Source organism: Microcebus murinus, chromosome 7, assembly GCF_040939455.1.
Source record: "Microcebus murinus isolate Inina chromosome 7, M.murinus_Inina_mat1.0, whole genome shotgun sequence".
In the NCBI taxonomy this organism is placed as follows: Eukaryota; Metazoa; Chordata; class Mammalia; order Primates; family Cheirogaleidae; genus Microcebus; species Microcebus murinus.
The window spans coordinates 102242164-102265046 of NC_134110.1; the positions used below are offsets into that span (position 1 = coordinate 102242164).

The following is a 22883-nucleotide window of genomic DNA, read 5'->3' on the forward strand; positions in this document are numbered from 1 at the left end:
CCTTGGGTGTGGGCTGACATTTTTGACTTGCTTCTAACGAATAAAATACAATAGGTTATATATATATTAAAAAAATGACTGCAAAGTCCACCACTTTGGGTGCTTTCTCTTGCTCTCTTGGATGGCTCACTGTGGGGAGAGCTGGCTGCCATGCTGCGAAGCTGTGGAGAAGCTCACATGAGTAAACCGAGGCACAGGTCTCTAAGGGCGGCCAACAATCCACCAGTGAGTCCGGAAACAGATTCTCAGCCCCTGCGGCCGTGAGACACGGCAGCCTCAGGGAAGACCCCGAGCCCCAGCACTCGGCAGAGCAGGGCTGGACTCCTGGCCCACACGGCCCCTGAGTCAATGTTCGTTGTTTTGAGCCACTAAGGTTTGGCGTCATTTGTTATATATTAATATATCGCAACAACACAACCTCTAGGGTTGTTTTGATTTTTTTTTTAAACAGCACAAGATAGCACATTTAGAAGTTGCACTGCTTCATAAGGCCTATAGTTAGTGAGGGCGCTTAATTATTTGTGGTCCTGTATTGACTACTTACTCCAAGCAAGCTCCTCATTCGTGGTCAAGCAGGGTTATTTCTGTAACAACTTCATGATGATTCAATTTTTTTAATTTGAAATTTATCAAGGACTTTCTTAAATTCTAAATTTACTCACCGCTTCCCTTTGTCTGTTTTATGTCTCAGAGAAACCCACTGGTCACGCGTACCTTGCCGTTATTCTATGGACGACTTTTGCTGACCGAGCAGTGATCATGCCCCGCGTACAGGCTCCCTGAGGTCTGGCGCTGCGGCAGTGCCACCTGCAGCTGGTGACGCCAGCCTGCCTTCCCCATCTGGTCCCTTTGCTGTCTTCGTCTTTCACTCTTTTCTTTCTTCATCATGTGTGCGTGTGCGTGTGCGTGTGTGTGTGTGTGTGTGTGTGTGTGTGTGTGTAGGAAATCCATTCGCAATCTCCTTAGCATCCGACACAAATTAACATATTCTGGCCAGAAATTTTCTCTTAAATTCCTATAAAATTATCAAATTGTTTTCATGTGGGTTCAGTAATGTTTTCAATATTTATTAGTGTGGCTTAGAAATACTGAGGGACTGACTATAATGGCATCTTGTCCATCTACCTTGTACATTTAATGGATAAATTTTAAGCATAAGAATGTGTTTGAAGGATCCATCAGTCAAAATAGAGGCCAGAATGCATTTAATCTGTGAATAATCACTCTTTTTTCCCTAAGTCTTTGTCCCATAATCATGGCGTTGGCATTCACAATTTTGAGCATTCAGGAAGGTTCCCCCACTGCTCACAACACTTAGAAATTTGTGGTTTTTCCACCTGAGGTTTGAGTATATGAGTGAGGCCCTCACCTAGCAAGTGGGCACCTGACTATCAGCCCAACAGCGGTGTACTAATGGGATTCTTTATGGCAGTCATATTTTTACGGGGGGAATTATTAATATATGTTACAGTGGTTATTTATTAATATAAATTGAGGTGGTCTTAAAAATACATCTGTTAAGTGCAAAGGGGCCACCAAGCCTTTGTTTTTATTCTCATGTTGTTTCTCAAATTCCTTTGGCCTCTTTCATTTTTAGTTTGCCATCTAGAGTTGGAGATTTTTTATTATTTGAAAATGCTTTTTCCCTGCTCTTATTTTGTATGAATGCAAAGCATTACTTAAATGTGTGTGTGTGTACGTATTTTAATTATGCTATATTTGAACAAGACTTCAGTTTTCTACATTCTTACACGCCAGCCTTGCCATTACCCTTAAGTGACTTTAGATTCAAAGGCTATTTGCTTTACCAAGAATATAGCAATTGTTACACCATTTCGCCAGAGGTAACCAAGGTGAACACTTCGTAAGCCACTATTGACTCTAGATCCCTGCCAGAATTTCAAACACCATGAGACAGCATTGGAAGACCTCCAGCAAGAGCTGTTGGTTTGGAGCACTGAGCTCAGGGTTGTTTTGCAGGATTCATATGGCAAGCAAGGGTTGATAAGGGCTAAAGAGTTTTGATGAATAAAGCAAACAACTTCAAAAGAAACACCCCTTGCTGTTTTGTAAGTGAACAGTCAAATAGAAGAAGCAACCACCATGTCCCTGAAACAAGGCCAGCCTCCAAAGAGCAGTTGCCCTGAGGTCTGAGTGCAGGGTGGTAGGAAGACATCTTCACCTTCCTAAACGAGTATCACCCCACTGCCCTTAAGAATCCTCTAAAATACAGGAAGCCTTTTCCTTCTTCAGTTATTAATAGAAATTACACTCTAAATACTAATACCCAAAAAGTATCATAATATTTCAAATCCACCTGTGGGTATGTGGGGACTTGGAATTAGATTCTTCTGGGCTTCTGAAATGATTGGACTAGACTCTGAATGTCTTGAAGGCAGGGAGTGAGTCTTCTCATTTCTGTGAGTCACTGCCCCCAGCACTGTGGCTGGTATAGCATGAGCACCTCAGCAGCCCTCAACTCCTTCCTGAATGAAAGATGGGCGCTGTGAAATGAGAAAGGGAGCACCAAAAACAAAACACATTTAATACTTTTGCCTTGCCTTGTTCTCAAATGTCAGAGGAAAATAATGCTGGATTAGGCCAGCAGTCCAGTGTGAGTCATTCTGGTTGCATGGATGCTATGGGTGCTGGGTAGTTAGAATACTGCTATCTGCCCTTCTAAGGGACCCGGCCTACAGTTTATCAGGCTGGGCTGAGATTTGTACTGCCATCCCTATAGTCCGGCAGTCACCAGCTCACCCAGAGGAAAGTGGGAGTAGAGGGTCCTAGATATGTATAGGTATTTATGCTATCTTCCTTTTATTAACACATCCAACACTACCATGCTGTACCATAGATCCCCAGAATTTGTTAATCTCATTACTGAAAGTTTATACCCTTTGCCCAACATGTCCTCCTCCCACCCACTCCCAACTACCACCACCTACCCACCAGCCTGGGGTAACCACCATTCTGCTCTCTGCTTCCGTGAGTTTGACTTTTCTAGATTCCACATATAAGAGAGATCATGCAATATTTGTATTTCTGCATCTGGCTTATTTCACACAGCACCCTGTCCTCTAAGTTCATCTATCTTGTTGCAAGTGGAAAGATTTCCTTTGGGGCTAAATAATATTCCACTGAATGTGTACACCATGATGTCTTTATCCGTATATCTATCAAAGGATACTTAGTTTGATTCCATATCTTGGCTGTTGTGCATAGTGCTGCATCATGGGAGTGCAAATGTCTCTTGGAGATATTAATTTCATTTCCTTTGGATACATGCCCATTATTAGGATTGCTGGGTCATACGGTAGTTCTACCTTTAATTTTTTGAGGAGCCACCATACTGTTTTCCATAATGGAAATTTACATTCCCACCAACAGTGTACAAGAGTTCTCTTTTCTCCATTCCCTCACCAACTTTAGTTTTCTCTTGTCTTTTTGAAAATAGCTGTCCTACCAGGTATAAGATGATATCTCTTTTTGGGTTTGATTTGCATTTCTTTGTGTTTTTGATTAGTGATGTTGAGCAGTTTTTCATTTACCTGTTGATAATTTATATGTCTTCTGTTGAGAAATGTCTATTCAAGTCCTTTGTCCATTTTTAAATCAGGTTATTTGCTTTTTTCAGTATTAAGATGTGAGTTCCTTATATATTTTTCATATTAACCCATTATCAGATATATGGTTTGTAAATATTTTCTCCCATTCTGTAGACTGCCTTTTGTGTTTTATTGTTGTTTTTGCTTTTGAGACAAGGTCTTGCTCCATTGCCCAGACTAAAGTACAATGGCATCACCACAGCTCACTGCAACTTCAAACATCTGGGCTCAAGCGATCATTGTGCTTCAGCCTCCTGAATATCTGGGACTACAGGCGTGTCCCACCACACTTGGCTAATTTTCCTATTTTTCGTGGAGATGGGGTCTTGCTGTGTTGTTCAGGCTGGTCTTGAACTTCTGGCTCCAAACAATCCTCCTGCCTAGGCCTCCCAAAGTGCTGGGATTATAGGTATGTGCCACTGTGTCCAGCCTACCTTTTCATGCTGTTGATTTTTTTCCTTTGCTGTGCAGGAAGTTTAGTACAATGTAGTCCCATTTGTTTATTTTGCTTTTGTTGTTTGTGCTTTTGGTGTCATATAAATGACATAATATAATGACAAAATATGTCATATAAATGACAAAATATCATAGCCAAGACCAATGTCAAGGAAATTTTCCCTGTGTTTTCATCTATGAGTTTTACAATTTCAAGACTTACTCTTAAGTCTTTAGTACATTCTGAGTTTATTTTTGTATATGATGTTAAGACATGGGTCCAATTTCTTTCTCTTGCATGTGGATAACCAGTTTTCCCAGCACCCTTTATTGAAGAGGCTTCCTTTTCTCCATTGTGTATTCTTGGTGCCCTTGTTTAAAATTTGCTGACCATATATGTGTGTGTTTATTTCTGGTCTCTCTATTCTGTTCTATTGGTCTGTGTGTCTGTTTTTATGCCAGCATGATACAATTTTGATTAGTAATATGGCTTGAACTCAGGGAGTGTGATGCCTCCAGCTTTGTTCTTATTTTTCAAGACTGTTTTGGCTATTCAGGATCTTTTGTGGTTCCATACAAATTTAGGATTTTTTTTCTATTTTTGTGAAAAGTGTCACTGGAATTTTGATAGGAACTGCACTGAAACTGTAGAGTACTTTGTGTGGTACCCACATGTTAACAGTTTTTCCACTCTGTGAACATGGACTACCTTTCCATTTATTTGTGTCTTCTCCAGTTTCTTTCATCAATGTCTTATAGTTTTCAGGACAATTTCCACTTCCATGGGCACATTTATTACTGTGTATTTTATTCCTTTTGATGATACGGTAAATTGAATCATTTTCTTAATTTCTTTGTTATAAAGTGTTGCAGAGCAAGATATGTTAGTGAGAACATGGAACTGACCATAATTAAAAAAAAAAAAAAGAAAATCATTATGGAGATAAATATCAAGGAAGATTAGAATGGAAATAAAGAAAAGGAAACATAAAAATAGTAAGGCAATTTCAGCATTTATTCACAAAAGGCTTGGATGTGCCAAAGTTTTGGTGATGACATAATAACGATTTTTCACTTATCCACTGTGGTTGGGTGGGCCTTCTCCAACTCTATCAGGGAGCTTTGCTGCCTCCCACATAAGATATGAGGTCTCCTTAGGGACCTCAGGGACAAGACACAAGAGAACCTGTGGCCCTCAAGGAAAGTTTCCAAAGGCCAGGCTGGGAGGGGCTTACAGCACTTGGTGGCCTCATCTTGTTAGCCAGCCCCCGCCACTGGCCCCACCCTAACTGCAGGGCAAGCCAGGACACGCAGTATTCCCATCTTCCTGGGAAATGGGTGATGGAATGGAATTTGGTAAACCCATAACATTGTTTCTGCAACAATGCACCCCTCTGATCACCATAACAATTCCATTCTTCTTCTCACTTATAGAACACATTCACCCCTTCCCAAAGGAGACACCCTAAAGGGTGTACTCACCTTTCTAAAAGTGTGGGATCTCTGGCATAGGCTCCATCAAGTCAGGTGTGCTTCCTCTTGATCTGGAGATCTATGAACTAAAAGGACAACATCTCCTCCTCCCTGCACACTCCACTGACAGCCCGGCTGGGGTAGGGGTAGGGTACCTGCAACAGGACACTCCCACAAAGAATGGGTGTGGTGTCTCACGCCTACAATGCTAGTGTTCTGGGAGGCTAAGGTGGGAGGATCACTTGAGCTCAGGAGTTCGAGATCGGTCTGAGCAATAGTGAGACCCCGTCTCTACAAAAAATAGAAAAACTTAGCCAGCGTGGTGGTGCATGCTTACAGTTCCAGCTACTGGGGAGGCTGAGGCAGGAGGATCATTTGAGCCCAGGAGTCTGAGGTTGCTGTGAGCTGTGATGATGCCACTACACTCTAGTCCAGGCGACAGAGTGAGAGACTCTGTCTGAATAAAATTGAGAAAAAAACAGAATGAGGAAGAGTGGGAGATGCACAGTGGGCACTGCTCTGCAGCCACCCTCAGACTCCCCTGTGAGACAAGGGACACTTTCCAGCCTGGCCTCGGGGCGGTTCCAGGATGAGTCCTCCAGACCGCGCTGTCGGGAGGGAGTCCCTGGGCTGGCGTTCCCTGCTCCTGTGTCTGAGATGGGCGTTGGGAAGTATGTCACCGGCGGGGGCCACACAGCTGTCTCGGCGAGCTGACTGTCCACAAAAGGCTGGACTCAGGGACAATTCTAGAATTGAATCAAATCTTTAAAATGGAATAAAATTCTCCTCATGGAGCTGTGTGTGATGGCGTTGGTATTTAAAGCCCTGAAGGAAAAGTAAAATTCATCTGATGAGAATGGAGGCTCCGTAGCCACTCTCCCCATCTCCCCCTGCCTGTGCCTGGCCGTGCACACAGGACAGGTCAGGCTGACACAGGAATAGGGGACCCCACCCCACCCCATGTCCCCACCCCATGTCCCCACCCCATGTCCCCACCCCATGTCCCCACCCCATGTCGAAGCTCCCAGCTGTCTTCTTCCCAGTCGTCTCCCAGTGGGTTCTGCCCTGTTCGCTTGGCACCTGAATAGCGCTTTACCCGCCTCCACTCTCTTGTCCCTTCCCACTTCCTCTGCATGCTATGGGCTGAGTTGTGTCCCCTCCGCCAACGCATATGTTGAAACCCTACTGCTAGTACCTGAGAATGTGACAGGACCTTTAAAGAGCAATAAAGGTTAAATAAGGCCACAATGGTGGGCCGAATCTAACAGGACCGGTGATTTATAAGAAGAGGAAGAGACACCGGGGTGCCCGCTCAGAGAAAAGACCCTGTGAGGATGCGGGGAGAAGGCGGCTGTCTGCAAGCCACGGAGAGAGCCACAAGAGAAACCAGCCCTGTCAGCACCGCGATCTTGGACCTCCAGCCTCCAGCACTATGGGAAAGCAGGTCTGCTGTGTGAGCCACCTGGCGTGGGGCTTGTGTCCGGCAGCCAGCCCGGCAGGACCCACAGCCCTCTCAGCGCCCTCAAGTTCCTCGTCAGCCTGCGGGCAGCCCTCCCCCTCCCTGCTTTAGTGACACAGCTGCATGGAAGCTAAATGCATGGGTAAGCTTTGGGGTAAAATGAGAAACAATCGTCTGCTTTTTTGTTTTTCTCAGCTACAAAATAAGTGAGTTGATTGCATCTATAACTTGGAGACTTTATGATTCTAAACCACCTCCTTTAAAAGTACCTACATGAATCCTTCAGAATCTTCATGCTCCGTCTCTTACCCTCTTTTAAGACATCTGTTTTCAAAGTAAATTAAAATGATTTCTTAGTCAACTTAAACATTCATATTTCAACAGTATATTTTTTCCTTCTTTTGTATCATAAAATTATTCAAAACAAACTGGTTTTTGTTTATTGCTCTGGGAATCCAAGTCCCATTTACAACACAGTTTCTTCAGTAAAATGTGTTCTGAGTCCCAAATATTCTATTCACAAGTGACTCTTTGGAACATACTGCTTATGCATTGGGGACTGTCTGAACATGATTGGCTGGAAAGGAGTCGTAAACCCCAACATTATTTCTTTGGCAATGAGCTTTAATTATTACCATGCAAGTAGATTGGCGTAATTATAACCAAAGGAGAAATCTGACCCCATCTCTACCAAAAATAGAAAAAAGTAGCCAGGCATGGCAGCATGTGCCTTTAGTCCCAGCCACTTGGGAGGCTGAGGCAGGAGGATCGCTTGAGCCCAGGAGTTGGAGGCTGCAGTGAGCTATGATCACAGCACCGCACCCCAGCCTGGGTGACAGTGCAAGACCCCGTCTCAAATAAACAAATAAATAAATGGGAGAACTCTAAGCAGGGACTAGCATCACAGATCCATGCTCCAGCCCTAGAAAACTAAACAATGAATGGATTCCTTCACTGGGCTACAAAGCAAAGGCCTGGTTAGAATGGGCCTAGACCTTCAGCAGGTTGAACATTTCTGAGACTTCACTTAATAACAGAGTAGAGAATAAATAGGAGATTCGGTAAATTAAGGTGTGAATAGGGCAAAGAGGACTCCGTCCAGCTCCCACCAGCCTGTGCCGGCCCGTCCTCGAGTGTCGGCGGCCGCTCTGCCCAGCGCCCGGCGGAGGCCTGCGCCACCTGCGCCACCTGCGCCACCTGCGCCACCTGCGCCACCTGCGCCACCTGCGCCACGTGCGTTCCAGCGAGCGGTCACGCAACACGAGCCTGAGCGCCGGCCAGCTCTGTCCTCGATTCTGTGTGTAACTCTTTCCCAATGTTTCAACAGCGCGGGAGATCGATGGAGACAAACGGACAGGTCTGTCACTAAAGCAACCAAACAAAGCGTCCGGCGCGGGCCCGCCGAGAGGACACCAGGCCGAGGTGCAGAACGCCCCCGCGCAAATCCGTCGTGGTTCCCTCACTGTCTTCACTGTGCACAAGACCCCAGTTAGGAGCGTCGGGGGCTGCACGGTTGGAAAAAACGCGAGTCCTGCCCTGGGGAGCAGGCATTCCTAGGAATCACTCCAAAAGGGTGATGAGGCAAAGGCATTTCCAGCCAAGTTTCTGAGAAACTGCTGAGTCTGCTGGAGTGTCATGTTTCTGTGGCCAAAGCACTCCCTGTGACACCCGATCCGACTCCTGGCGTGTGTCCCTTGGCCCTTGACGCGCGACCTGGAGCACAGACCCAGTGCTTGAGGGGACCCGGCTCCGGCTGCCCCACCAGCCTCACCGACACACTCTAAGAAAAACTGTGACGTTTTTCTGCACATATTTCCCTAATGTGTGTGTTTTTGTGTTTTAAAACAACAAATTCTATTTCTAGCAGAGTTGAAGTGAATTTCACTTTGTTTCTTGCCAGAAAAGTAACAAAAGGCTGCATTTAGCTGTCCCTTTGGCAGTGGCAGAAGAAGATGACCAACACCCGTCCTCCCGGCCCTCCCCCTGCTCTTCCCCGCAGAGTCAGAGGGGCCAGAGCCACAACCCCAAGTTGGGAACTTGAAAGGAAAATAAACCACACACAAAAGCCTTAACTAAAGTCACTTTTTAAACGGTCCTTCTGAGTGTAAGCAGATGTGGCAAAGTATTAATAACTGGTGAATCCGGGTGACAGGGAAGGGTATTTATTCATTGTGTTCTTTAAGTATTTCTTACGGTTTGAAATTTTACCAAATACCAAGTGGGGGAAAAGGCTCGGCCTCCCCCCTGGAATGCCCTCTTCTCTCCTAAACTCTCATTTAGCTCCGTAATTCTTACAACCGTCGTTATTAATCTATGATAAATCGCTCGAGAACTGTTAAGTGTTGACTCTATATTCTAATTAACTTAGCCACCAAACTCTGGATAACTTCCAATGAGAAATGATTCTTTAAAACAGAGTTGAGGATACCAAGGCTTGTGGGTATACACTTTTGTTCATGAAAGTGGGGAATTTGCCTATATATAGTCATGTGAAAGATTATGAATATTTTTTATTTTTAGTTGATTTATTTTATTCATTATTTTGTTACATATAGCTTTAGAAATACAGAAATGGACTTTGTGGAGTCTATGAAACCTAATGCCTGTGTTTGGGAAGGTGAGGACCTTCCAGTTAAATGTACACGGCTTGGTTCAGGGAATACAGCATCCGACGTGTGGACAGGAGGTTTCTAGACACAGGCCTGCCTTATCACTTGCTATGCAACCTTTGAAACAAAATCACGTCTCCTTCGGTGAATGCCAGTTTCTAACTGAAAGGAGCACTGAGACTCGAGGACTGGGCATGGCCGCTCACGCTCTGTGGCGCCCGGGCGCTGGCGTCTTGGCCTCCCTGCACAGGCCCTGCTCTCTGAGTTGGTATCAGCCAAGGTGATGTGGAGAAGATGCTGGCAAGAAGGTGGGTTCCACTATCTATTAATGAGACCAAGGCGAAAACCTTAATCCCACTGCCCCAAAAGTGTATACCCTTGGCTGGGCGTGGTGGCTCACGCCTGCAATCCCAGCACTCTGGGAGGCCGAGGCGGGAGAATTGCTTGAGGTCAGGAGTTCAAAACCAGCCTGAGCAACATCGAGACCCTGTCTCTACTAAAAATAGAAAGAAATTAATTGGCCAACTAAAATATATAGAAAAAATTAGCCAGGCATGGTGGCGCATGCTTGTAGTCCCAGCCACTCGGCAGGCTGAGGCAGAAGGATTGCTTGAGCCCAGGAGTTGGATGTTGCTGTGAGCTAGGCTGACGCCACGGCACTCTAGCTGGGCAACAGAGTGAGACTCTGTCTCAAAAAAAAAAAATGTATACCCTTGATCCTAAGAGGAACAACACGAGATTGCACAATTAACAACTTGCCAAGTGGTTGGCGAGTTGAAGAAACAGCGTCCTAGGTGGTGGTGAGCACAGTGTGGCGTTGTCTCTGATTCCTCAGTAGGTATTCATAGGCTCTCGGGGCCCTCAGCCCCCTGCCTGGCCACCCTGGGCGGGCTGGGCCTGGTAGCTGCAGTGCCCCTACTTTCTGACCGAGTGATACTCCCAAACAAGGGATTTAGGGACAGAAAGGCCATCATGGATTTTGTTTGCTGTGGCTTCTCTTCTCCCTGACCTGAGTTAAGACAGTCTGTCACTCGGACTTGCCACAAAGTGAAGAACTGGCTCTGGGGTAGGAACAACCTGGATTCCATTCCTCCCAGCTCTTCCACCTGTTAGCATGGTGACCCGGGCCAGCGACTTAATCTTTCTGGAGATCCCTTGTTCTCCCTAATAGAGAGGGAATGGTGACACAAATCGCAAAGGGCTCTCATGAGGACATGATGAGATGACACATGTGAAGTGTCAAGCCTGGACCTGCACCACAGTAATCCTGAATAAATTTAAGCTACAATTTTGTTTTTAACACATTGCCCCACTAGAAAAAAAATTTTTTTTCCTTACAAAAATAGAATAAAATCTTTGAAAACAAAATAATCCTTTCTAATTTACTGAAAAATGTGTTGTTTTGGTTTTTTTTGTTTTCTGTGTTTTTTTCAATAGAAAGTAATATAAAAACTTGAAAATTAGTAATGTGAAAACTTAAAAAATAGTTCATAAGTGTAAAAAGTGTTTTTCTTGACTTGTCGGACTTAAGTATAATTTAAAGATAAACATGAATGGAAAAATGAAATTTATTGACTTGTATTCATTTAACCCACATTTTTAGAATTAAATTGTCAATATTAATTGTAACAGTAAGACCATCAACAAGTAAGATTTTCACAAACTAACTGCAGGGTTTTGCCAGGGGGCCACCCATCACGTGACACGTACGCTACAGCACGGCAGCGTGAGTTGCCTACGCACCACGCGGCTCCCAAGGTAAAGAGACATGTGAGTTGCATATGTTTCATGAGGTCCCCGGCTCAAAACTAGCGTGAGTTATATACAACTCACATGGCAGTTAATGTGTTAATTTAGGTGCCTTTTAAAAATAAAGACCTAAAAATAAAGAGCTCTTTTATAAATGGAATGGTTTAGTCTTTAATAAAGGTCTAAGTTAATGTTGTTTACGGTAAAATTATATCCATGACTTTTTAAATGTATTCTCATCATATGCTTAAAAAAAAGACAAAATATTTCATATACCAATGTATTTTTTAAGTTAATACAATTATAGTAAAAAGAAAATAGCCTTTGAGATTGCTAAACGACAGGGGTTGGCAAACATTTTCTATAAAAGACCAGATTTTAGCAGAGGCTTTGTGGCCACATGGTCTCTGTTGCAGCTACTCAGCTCTGCAACTGCACCACAAGAGCAGCCATAGACAACAATGCAAATAAATGGGCATGCTAGGTCTCAGTAAAACTTTACTTATGGATGTGCAGATCTGAACTTCATATACTTCTCACATGTCATGAAATATTCTGATTTTTTTCAATCGTTTAAAAACATAAAAACCATTCTTAGCTTTCGTGCTGCACAAAGGAGGGCACCATTGGTCCGTGGGCTATCGACTGACAACCCTTGCTCTGCAAAAATAAAGATGTGAAGAGATGTATGGATGCATTCAGAAAGTCATAAAATCTACTAAGAAAACACTTTAGAAATTTAGTTTATAACAGTTTGTTATAAAAGAGAATTTTATTGATCTTGAAACATTTCTAAATGAGTTAAATTTTCTTGATTTGAAAAATAACCTACTTAAGAGATAATTCTATGGTAATATTAAATAGCAAGATTTTTAAAATTTAATGAATTTTATGTAGTTTGAGGGAGTTTTTCAGTAAACGATTACTTTGTTTTTAAAATATTTGAAAATATGAATATTTTGAATCCTGAATAAAATTATTGTAGTTTTTCAGTAGGTGAATATTTTAAACACTCTGAAGATTTCAAAATTTAAAAAATACACATTCATACTTTTATTTCTGAGAGATGAATCATTTCAAAATGGTCAAATGTTAGAATATTTTCTTAATATCTATAGTACAAGAAAAAAGGTAAATATAATTTACATATAAATATATACAGAAATATCAATTAAAATATCATAGCTGATAACTCTAATACTTAAAATATTTTATCAAAGCATTGTTGTACACAATATTTAAACTCTCATGGACTTGTTTTTCTTTCAATTGCAAGTTACTTAGAGATAAAAAGCATTTAAATAAAATGCAATGTCAAGCTGTACTTAATGAACTCTGAATGTTTCATAATCATAGTTTTAAATGGTCATTTTTATCCAGTTTTAATTTTAAAAATGTATCACATAAGTGCTACATTCTTTTCAATGGTGCATATTTGTTAATGACAGAAAAATTCCTTTTTTAATCTCTGGAAAAAAACTCTTCTCACTAATATGGAATCAAATAAAAATATAGATAAGTTAGTTGAAACCTGACATCAAGATCATCATTTTAAAAGCTCTGAATAGTGGATATAGAGAAAGCTGAAAAATATTTGTTTTATTAAAAGGCATAGCATAATCCTTCAAAATATCCTTTGTGATATATGATCACACCTGAAGAACCCCAACCCTAGTCAAAAAATAATGCAGTTTCACTAAAACGTGAATTTGAACCCTTTTCATTATTATTGAGTGGTTTTTATAAAAATAAAGCAGTTTCCTTAGGAAAAAAGAAATTCTGCCAATTGAAATACATATCTTCATTTTGAAAAAGAAAAAAAAGATGTTTTCCTCTGATGAAGTTCAGTCCCTGGCTATATGAACATTCATTGACTTATAAATAAAACCAAATTATTGTGCTCCCAGAAAGTAGTTCTATTTACTAGCACAGTCTAAGATAGCATCTGGAAATCATCACCAAAATGTTAAGATTCAAAGCAAGCATCGGTGGACAGAATTGGACCTGCTGAATCATTTCCACCACTATAAATGCATTTGTCCAAAGGAGCTGTTTAGTGATGGTGTTCTGCAGTCCAGTAATATCACCCAGAGTTTTCTTTTTCCAACCACATATTCACAAATGTTTAAATTTATATTTAAACTCGACATCATTTAATGGTGGTAAAATGCCCAAGCCTGCACGGGACTGGTCCAAAGGGGGACATTTAACATGGTTGTCCACAAGCTCCAGTTCAAAATAGGAAAGCATCAGAATCAAAAATTGCTTGATTTCGTAGACAGCAAATAATCTTCCAGGACATATCGTAGCTCCTGATCCAAAGGGCATGTAGTAATACTTTAACTTGAGTCCATTACTATAGAAGGTGGTCTTTGTCTTCCCATTTTCATCAAGAAATCGATCATATTTAAAAGTCTGCAATAAAATAAAAAGAAAACAAGCCTGTAAGCTATTTTTAAAGAAACATATCTCTTTCTTGAATAATTTTCTTTTTAAATATACTCCATTAGTAATTTAGCAAAGACCCCACATTGAACCAGAAAGTAAGAAGGAACAGGAGCTCAACAAGAACTGACTGAACAGGAAAGCTTTGTGATCCTTCCTATCCTGCCTGGGCGACTAGTTCCTCAGCCAGGCAGAACAAGAAGAAAGGGTACCCATCAGAAACTAGACGAGTCAATACATTAGCCTCCAATTTCCTGGACTTGGGGGCAAGTGTTTTTAAGCAAAAAGAAAGGTGGCTGCTTTATTATCATGATTGCAAATATAATTGAGCAAAGACTATGTGATGACAATTATCAGGACTAAAAATTAAAAACTCAGACCACAATCCAAATTTTCTAAAATATATGAATATCCGACATAATTAAGGAGACAGTCTTCATGGCTGTGATGATCAAATCAATTCCATGATTATAACTTTACTCTTTATTTAGATCTGGGTAGATGTCACCCAGATATTGCACTTTGATGAGCAGTCACCTACCAAAGGATCTGGGTAGATTTCTGGATCTAGGTGCATTAACTGTGGATAGAGAGCTATGATGTCATCTTTTCGAATGTGATAGGATCTGTCCTCCAGGCGCAGAGTGAAATCCTCCTTAGCAGTCCGGATGTTCAGGGAGGCGCTGGAAAGCCTCAGAGATTCTTTGATGATACTGTCTAAATATTTTAAAAGGAAGAAAGGAAAACAAGGAATGAAGGAAGGGAAGGAAAAGAACATATCAAGTATTTAAAGGCCACATCATATAGAGTCCAAAATACTTCTGGCAGCCCATAACACAAAGATGAACCCGACTATGAAAAGCTGGTCAGATAAAAATTTCCGAAAGTTTTTTTCTATGACCACTATGCTGTTATCAATGGCTCAATTGTGTCTGAATGTATTTTTTAACCTGATCGATCATCTGAGTTAATAATAATCTTTTGATAAAGATATAATCTTCTTGGTCATTAATGGGAAATAGATTTCCAACGTTTTATGGAAAAATAACCTTGTTTCTATATGACACTAAACATCTCATAAAATTGGAAAAATCAATAACTCATCTGTATATGAATTATTCAAAGTTTATCACTTTTGAGATTTAATATACTGATAACACTTTTACATAGATATATTTTTCCAAGTGTTAAATGCAGCTTCAATTCAGTATTTACAAACACAAGTTTTTATCCATCCACTACCTGACGCTGTATGGTGATGCCCAGCGCCTGGCAAACATGCAAAGGGACGATAGAACCACCCAGAGAATGGCCGAAGTACAGAGATCTCATGAGAGTGCCAGCCTGGCCTCTAGCCTTATCCTTTAACTGTCATGTTTTAGGTGCTCATCATGTGACTGTGTATGAAACCACAGAATGTTGGACCTTTATTTTACAAATAAGAAAAGTAAGGCCCCTAAAAGAGAAGTGGCATGTCCAAGGTCTCCCAGGTCGGGCCCAATAGGAACTTAAGCTTCTTGCCCCTGTCCCTTCTGCAAAGACACACTGCCCCTAATAGCACATATTAGTTTCACTTCTTTAAACAAAATAACAGAACCAAAAAGAAAAAAAAATGTTCTGACTATAAACATATACTTTTGTATTTTTATGAAATATAGAAAAGCAAAACAAAGAAAAAAAATCAAATAGCCTTTACTTCAATTCCATCACTCAATCTATGCAGCTAATTGTGGTCTCTTGATGGTACTTTTCCCCACTTTGTTTTACAGAGATGAATAAGATGCTTCCATTAACTATAAGATCAAAGAGAAATATAGGAGATGTGGTGGGCCAGTGCAGGGTGGTGGCTGAGCGCATAGGCTCAAGAGTCCCATATTAACACTGCAGTTGGTCCCATCATTCAATTCCCAGGCAGTAGCTCAATGTCTAGGTGTCAGCTCCTCTCTTGATACATAGAAATAATAATAGTCTTAAGTCATAGTATTGTTGTGAGGATTCAATGAGAACTCATACGAAATACTTAGCTTAATGCCTAGAACTCAGTTAAGTGCACAATATATGTTGCCCGTTATTGTTAGTAGTAGGACACGGTAAATGAAACGTAGCATAGCAAGCACACCCACCGAGTACTGGCAGGTCATTCAGCTGCATTCGATTCAAACAAATAGGACTGCCTTCCAAGCTGATTTTTTGACCAGCATTCTCTAATGTTTTATTCACTTCTTCAGTAGCCGCTTTCATTGCTTCAGGATTCCTATTAAAAGTTAAAAGAAAAGAAAAGATGTACAGAAAATAACCTTTTCCACATCCTAAGATCTGCAAACACATAGGCATTCCCCCCGCCCCCTCTCCCCACTTTTTAAGGAGGTGGTCAAGATGCCAGGGAAGGAGGAAAAGGAACATTTCTGTTTGCTTTACTCCATTTGTAATTGGGTTTATGTCTTTGGATATTAGCAAGAATGGTCACTTTAAAAGGTTTTGCAGCCAGGCACGGTAGCTCACGCCTGTAATCCTAGCACTCTGGGAGGCCGAGGCGGGCAGATTGCTCAAGGTCAGGAGTTCAAAACCAGCCTGAGCAAGAGCAAGACCCTGTCTCTACTATAAATAGAAAGAAATTAATTGGCCAACTAATATATATAGAAAAAATTAGCCGGGCATGGTGCCACATGCCTGTAGACTCAGCTACTCAGGAGGCTGAGGCAGCAGGATTGCTTGAGCCCAGAAGATTGAGGTTGCTGTGAGCTAGGCTGACGCCATGGCACTCACTCTAGCCTGGGCAACAAAGTGAGACTCTGTTTCAAAAAAAAAGGGGGGGGCTTTGCTACAAAAGAGTGAAACCTTAGTCAGACTTCTATAAATAAATGATTCCAATAAGGGTTAGACAGAGTAGTCATATTTAGACAGTAATTTAGAGGGAAAATTGCATCTAAGATAACAATTATAAAGTATTGACTGATGAAATTCCAAATGGAAATTTAAAATTCACTCTTAAAATTCATACCATGATTTCAGGTAGAACAACAGCTTTTCCATTTATATTATAACTGTGAATTATGAAATGAGGGCTACTTCATTTTTGTGCATGCATCTTTATTAGAGCCTCAGTCCCATGGTTAGGGGATCTATATTACATAGTTACAGTAACAATTGAGTCTGGGAAATGTTTGACTGATAAGTACTTGTATGACTATCATAAAATATGGCTATGATTATCTTCATGATATTAAATTGATATTAATACCATTCCTGTAAATGTGTGCATTTGTTATGGAGGAGCTTTCTCAAGTAATAATTTTGGAAGATATTTTAATATTTGTGACAAATTAATAATGGGTTTATATATGCATTAAATTTTAATATTTTTTGTATAAAATCATCAGCCATCAATGGAAATTTAGCATTCCCAATCCTGGAATAGTAATTTTGTGTCTACATGATATTAAATATCCAATTTAATTGGAATAATCCAATAAACCATTTTAATTCCAAATTCCCCAAACACTAACACTCTGGAAAGAAATCATGCTATATAAAGTATGTTGTGTACAATTGTTTTGTCACACACAATTTTAAAAGGCAAAACCTAGCTCAATCCCTTATCAATAATAGTAGATTATGATTGACTCATACCTATCATAGTTGGTCAAATAAACAGTAAGACAACAATTACTAACTGAGCAAAAGAACAAATTGTGAATGCGCAAATGAATAAGGCGCAGGCACTGCCCTGGTCATTGCCCAGAAGTCAGGAATCACCTAAACACACTTTTACGATCGTGAAGCCTGCATTCACAGAGCTCCGCCGGGAGCGTGGGGAGCAACAGTGGGGCCGAGAGCAAGGGCTCCGGGCCAGCTGGCGGGGCTGGCTCCGCCACACACGAGCTCCGTGGCCTGGAGGACGTCCCTTCCTCCGGGGCTGTCCCTGGTCCTGCAAACCACGCCCACCGGTCACGGCGACTGACGGTTTCGGGAGGGTGCGTGAGCTGATGCGTGCTAAACACTTGCAGGCGTGAGGGCTGCATTCTAGACGATGACACGGGAAAGTACTATCACTTTTTTTTTTTTTAAGCTAAAATGGTTAAAGAAAAAGGAAAAAAGCAAAGAGAGAAACAGGTGGGTTGCTAGTCACCTAATCATTTGAAATAAGCTCCAGAAAGTCGCCGGAATGGTGTTTGCCTGCGACGCCCAGAGGACGGCCAGGTGCGTCCTGGCCTTCTCCAGGTCGTCGAAGGTGGACGCCGAGTCGTTGAGCAGCATGCGCAGGCGCACCAGGGCCGACACGCCGGCCCTGCGCCGCAGCCGCTCGTGCCGCAGGCTCTGCGCCAGCCGCTCCCGCGCGCGGTGCGCCGCCGGGAACGCGCGGATGGGCAGGCCGGCCACCAGCGCCGGGAACACCCTGTCGAAGTGCTTGAAGTGGTCGAGCTTGTTCAGAATGTGTGCGCGTTGTGAGTCCTGCCTCGCAAGATCTCTGCCGAAGAGGGTCAAGTACCCCGCTTCGAACATGACGCGGTAGCAGAAGGAATACATCCCCTCCGTCACCCAGGCGGCCGCCTGCGGCTGAGACCAGACCGCGGGTCTCATGGCAAGCTGGAGGTGTTCCATCATCGCGTCGGTGAGGGAATTCAAGGCATCGCCTTGCAGGGTTTTGGTAAAAGTGTCCTGTATGTTTTCACTGGTATTTCCATCACTTGGGTCAATGCTTCTGTGCCCAAATGCCTGACAGCAAATAAAATGTGAAAAGAAGAAATTAAACCTGACCTAGTACTAGTAAATGACCAAAACATCGATTAGATACTTTCATGATTCTCTACTTGTCAAAAAAGGGAAATGGGCCTCCCCACACCCAGTTTCCTAGTAGTTTACAAATAAATGGCCAAATCATACCTCTCTTTTAGGGCCCAGTTTAAATTCCTCTTTTCCAGTGAAACTCCCTGGACCACTTAATTCATCTATTTGTTATTTCTTATGCTATTGAACTTATTTGCACACTTTTGCACATTAGCTCATTGACAATGTTTTTAGATCATTAGTTTCTCTTTTACATTCTTCATGGATGTATTTTAACCAAACTTTTAGCTTAGTGGCAAAGACCATGTCTAACATTTCTTTGCAGAAACTCAGTAATTATTGACTATTTTTTTTCTCTATCATAGAGCTTCTTAGGCTACATCCAAGGAATGCTAAAATATCTAGCCAATTCCTTAACAAAGTGGAGCATGTGTGTGGCATGAGTGTGGTAAAAAACAATCATTAAATGTTAAGTTTTCCACCGCATGCATTCTGGGTGCTGTGTAGACTCTATGGATATGATAAATTTGTACCTATCTTCCTCGTACGGTTTCATCCGGCTCGGTAAAGGATTTAACCTTTATTTTACCCTCATTAGCTGGTTAACAAATGACAAATCTATTACTGTTTTGACTTTTAATGATTAACACAAAGAAGCCATGTCTACTTTGATTCATTTATGTTTCTAGAAATTTCCACATAAGGATAATTTTCTTCAATACCTATATCTCCAAATCTAAGTACATCAAAATTACTAAATAGACTGGCATATAAAAAGGTAGGGAAAAAAAAACAGAATGCTATATAAATACAAAACTGGTTACCTTTGCAGAAGTAGCAAAGTGAAATTTTTTCCAATCAAAATATTTCCCATGACACAACACCTTATGGTATGACAAGGGATTTGTGATGAAGTGGACATATTTTCCCATTAGTTTGCAGGTAAAAACATGACCATGTTTCCTTTGATTTGCTCTAAGGAACTCAAGAGGATTGGCACCAAATTGCAGAGCACAGCCCAGGTATGGAATCAACCCATTCTCTAGAGGTGGTTCACCCTTTTGCCTATAAGACACAAATGTATGATAGCTATGGATAATTGCACATGTGATTTTTTATTTACATTAGGTTTACAAATTTTTACCACTGACTTCAAACTTAAAAACTCTACCATTTATAGATACTTCTTTCACTAATGGGGCCCTACTCTTACTACAATAATAGATTATGTTAACCTAGTAACATGATACGTTGGTGAAAATGATTACTAAATCCATCCATTCATCCATCCATGTATACATTCAACAAACACTTATGAACTATGTCCTAGTCACTTTTCTAAAGATTGGAGTACAAGGATCTATAAGGCCAATAAGATTCCTACACTCAGTGTATAAACTAAATTACATTCTAGTGTATATATTTTTTCCTAAGCATCATTTGCCTAAGTATCTCAAAATGTTTCATTTGATTGTTTTCTTTAAAGATACAGAACACTGAGTAATAGAGAGAATTGCAGAATTGAAATTTTCGAAGTCTTAAAAGTTTACAGATATTATTTTTCTGTAATAATAATTGAAGAGAAGGAGAATGTCATTTGAGAAATTATTTCATTATAAAATGAAGTTGAGTAACATTGACAGGATCATCAATTATAATTCAGTATTCTTTCATACTGTTTTAAAATGTTTTTATTAGGAAATATAAATTTATTTTACAACATCAACTACTGTCCCACTTGATAGAATAGCATAGTATAAAGTAATTATTTTTATTTTCTTAGTTTGCAGATAGTTTAATTAAAACTACAAACTAGGCCGGGCGTGGTGGCTCACGCCTGTAATCCTAGCACTCTGGGAGGCTGAGGCGGGTGGATTACTCAAGGTTGGGAGTTTGAAACCAGCCTGAGCGAGACCCCGTCTCTACTAAAAATAGAAAGAAATTACTTGACCAACTAAAAATATATATACAAAAAATTAGCCAGGCATGGTGGCACATGCCTGTAGTCCCAGCTACTTGGGAGGCTGAGGCAGTAGGATCGCTTGAGCCCAGAAGATTGAGGTTGCTGTGAGCTAGGCTGAAGCCATGGCACTCACTCTAGCCTGGGCAACAAAGTGAGACTCTGTCTCAAAAACAAAAAACCAAAAACCTACAAACTATTAGGCCTACATTAAAGTACCTTAACAGACAAAGAAACTTGCAAAAGGTAAACAACACACAGCAATCCACATAGCTGAGGATATGTTGGGGGCTGTTCTCTTTTTTTGAGGTTGACATATCAGAGTATCTATATGCCCTCCCATCCAAATACTCTTTGAGCCAATCAGAAGTTAAATAAACTATGGCTCTGGATCTGACTCTATTTGTTTTTCTTGTATTCTTGAATCAACTGTAAATAAATCAAATTGATGTCCCACACACTTAGCAAAGTTTCCCAATTCACCAGGGTTGATGAACATTAATAAGAAAAGAATAATGGAATGCTCAACTCAGGCTTCATGCTGTTGTCCAGGCTTAGGCTGAGTCTATGCACAAGAATGAGCTGAAAAGAGAATATTTAGTCAGAGCATCTATTTAATTTACGTGATAGAAACCCTTTCCCTTACAGATTTCTACTTGCTACTTGTATCATTACTAATTTGGGAGTCCTTTTTACATATGCACATAAACACACACAGAGATCGTATACCGTTTCTGTCAGTTAAGTTTAACAAGTATATACATTCATACATTACCATTAGTATATGCCAATACTAAAAAGAGAACTGACATTATATATTTTGTTAGACACAGTTGAAAATATATCATTTTTAAAATTTAAATGAAATTTTTAATTAAAAAATTGAAGAAGAAAATGCCAATGTGTATAAGTATAGAAAACCAAATTTATTGTATCATAATTAAGGTAAAAGAACATTAAATGAATGCACTAAAAGGCAATTTAAAGATAAAACTTTCCTTACCTTCTCCTAATTCCAAGAATCAGCCATAAACAACAGCACACTGCTGCAACAATCCCCCAGATCAAAGACATGCTCATCATTTTGCAAATCTAGTGTAAAACTTCTGAGGAGGAGAATCTCTGATTAGAAGAATAAGGATGTCACTGAACAAAGACTCAAGCTAGGCTTTTTATAGACATATAACCCTGATCCATTAACTTGAACTTGGGTGACCAAAGCAAACAATTAGCCATTTATTCATTTTATTAGAAAAAAAAGTAGGGTATTAACTGGCCTTGAACTAAGTCCACAGGTATCAGAAGAGGTTCCAAAACAATCAGAAACCTGCAATACTCGATAAGTTGAAGGTCTCCCAAACACATGTTGACTTAACATTCGGACTTGGGGACAACAGCCAATATTACGAGTTTGGTATGTCTATAAAAAGAACAAATATATCTGTTCAAGATGAACATATCTAATAAATATGTAAAATATAATAATTTAAAGAAAAACAAGTTCAAGTTTTTTATCAAGCTACTAATTTGATTTTTTTACCTTTTGAAGAAGAATCAAATTAAATGATTTGCCAGAAAGATAACAATGATGAAGTTCAGAAGAAAGATAACTGGGTGAAACATTTATGTTGCTTCATGCAATGCTTTTGCAAAATCATAGATAGTTTACAACATATAGTAACACGTTACTTACCTAACATCCTTAAGAAAGAGAGTATTCCACACATATGCATCTTCGAGATAAATATAGCTTATTTTAAGCATCAAAATTTTATCTACCTTGGCCGGGCGCGGTGGCTCACGCTTGTAATCCTAGCACTCTGGGAGGCCGAGGAGGGTGGATTGCTCAAGGTCAGGAGTTCAAAACCAGCCTGAGCAAGACCCCGTCTCTACTATAAAAATAGGAAGAAATTAATTGGCCAACTAATATATATATATATATATATATATATATATATATATATATATATATATATAAATTAGCCGGGCATGGTGGCGCATGCCTGTAGTCCCAGCTACTTGGGAGGCTGAGGCAGGAGGATTGCTTGAGCCCAGGACTTTGAGGTTGCTGTGAGCTAGGCTGACGCCATGGCACTCACTCTAGTCTAGGCAAGAAAGGTCTCAAAAAAAAATTTTTTTATCTACCATTTTTGTAATTAAAATGTCTATTAATTTTTCTAATTATTAAAGTTACACATTTCATTTCAAATAATTTAAGACTACTGAAATATATCTTGGTAGAAAGTGAACATGAATTCATGACTTACCCCCCACATTACTCCCCACTCAGAGGTAAACACTGTTAGCCATTGGGCACATATTCTTCCAAACTTCATTTCTAGGCAAACATAAGTATC

At 40.6% G+C, this 22883-nt stretch overlaps 1 protein-coding gene across 1 annotated transcript; it reads right to left on the reverse strand.

The window, feature by feature from the left end:
- Positions 1 to 12425: 12425 nt before the first annotated feature.
- Positions 12426 to 21676, reverse strand: CYP7A1 (cytochrome P450 family 7 subfamily A member 1). Its single transcript, XM_012790016.3, has 6 exons — positions 21530 to 21676; positions 19391 to 19631; positions 17908 to 18494; positions 15902 to 16032; positions 14320 to 14495; positions 12426 to 13748 (listed from the first exon to the last, which is right to left on the reverse strand). Exons 1-6 carry the CDS (start codon positions 21607 to 21609, stop codon positions 13449 to 13451), a joined length of 1515 nt encoding a protein of 504 aa, XP_012645470.2. The 5' UTR covers positions 21610 to 21676; the 3' UTR covers positions 12426 to 13448.
- Positions 21677 to 22883: the final 1207 nt, after the last annotated feature.

Coding starts and splice junctions, on each gene's coding strand:
- CYP7A1 (XM_012790016.3), bottom strand. CDS start 21,609: ATGATGAGCATGTCTTTGATCTGGGGGATTGTTGCAGCAGTGTGCTGT. Junction 19,632..21,529: donor ATTCTTGGAATTAGGAGAAG/GTAAGGAAAGTT, acceptor TGTGTCTTATAG/GCAAAAGGGTGAACCACCTC. Junction 13,749..14,319: donor AAATCTACCCAGATCCTTTG/GTAGGTGACTGC, acceptor ATTTTATTGCAG/ACTTTTAAATATGATCGATT.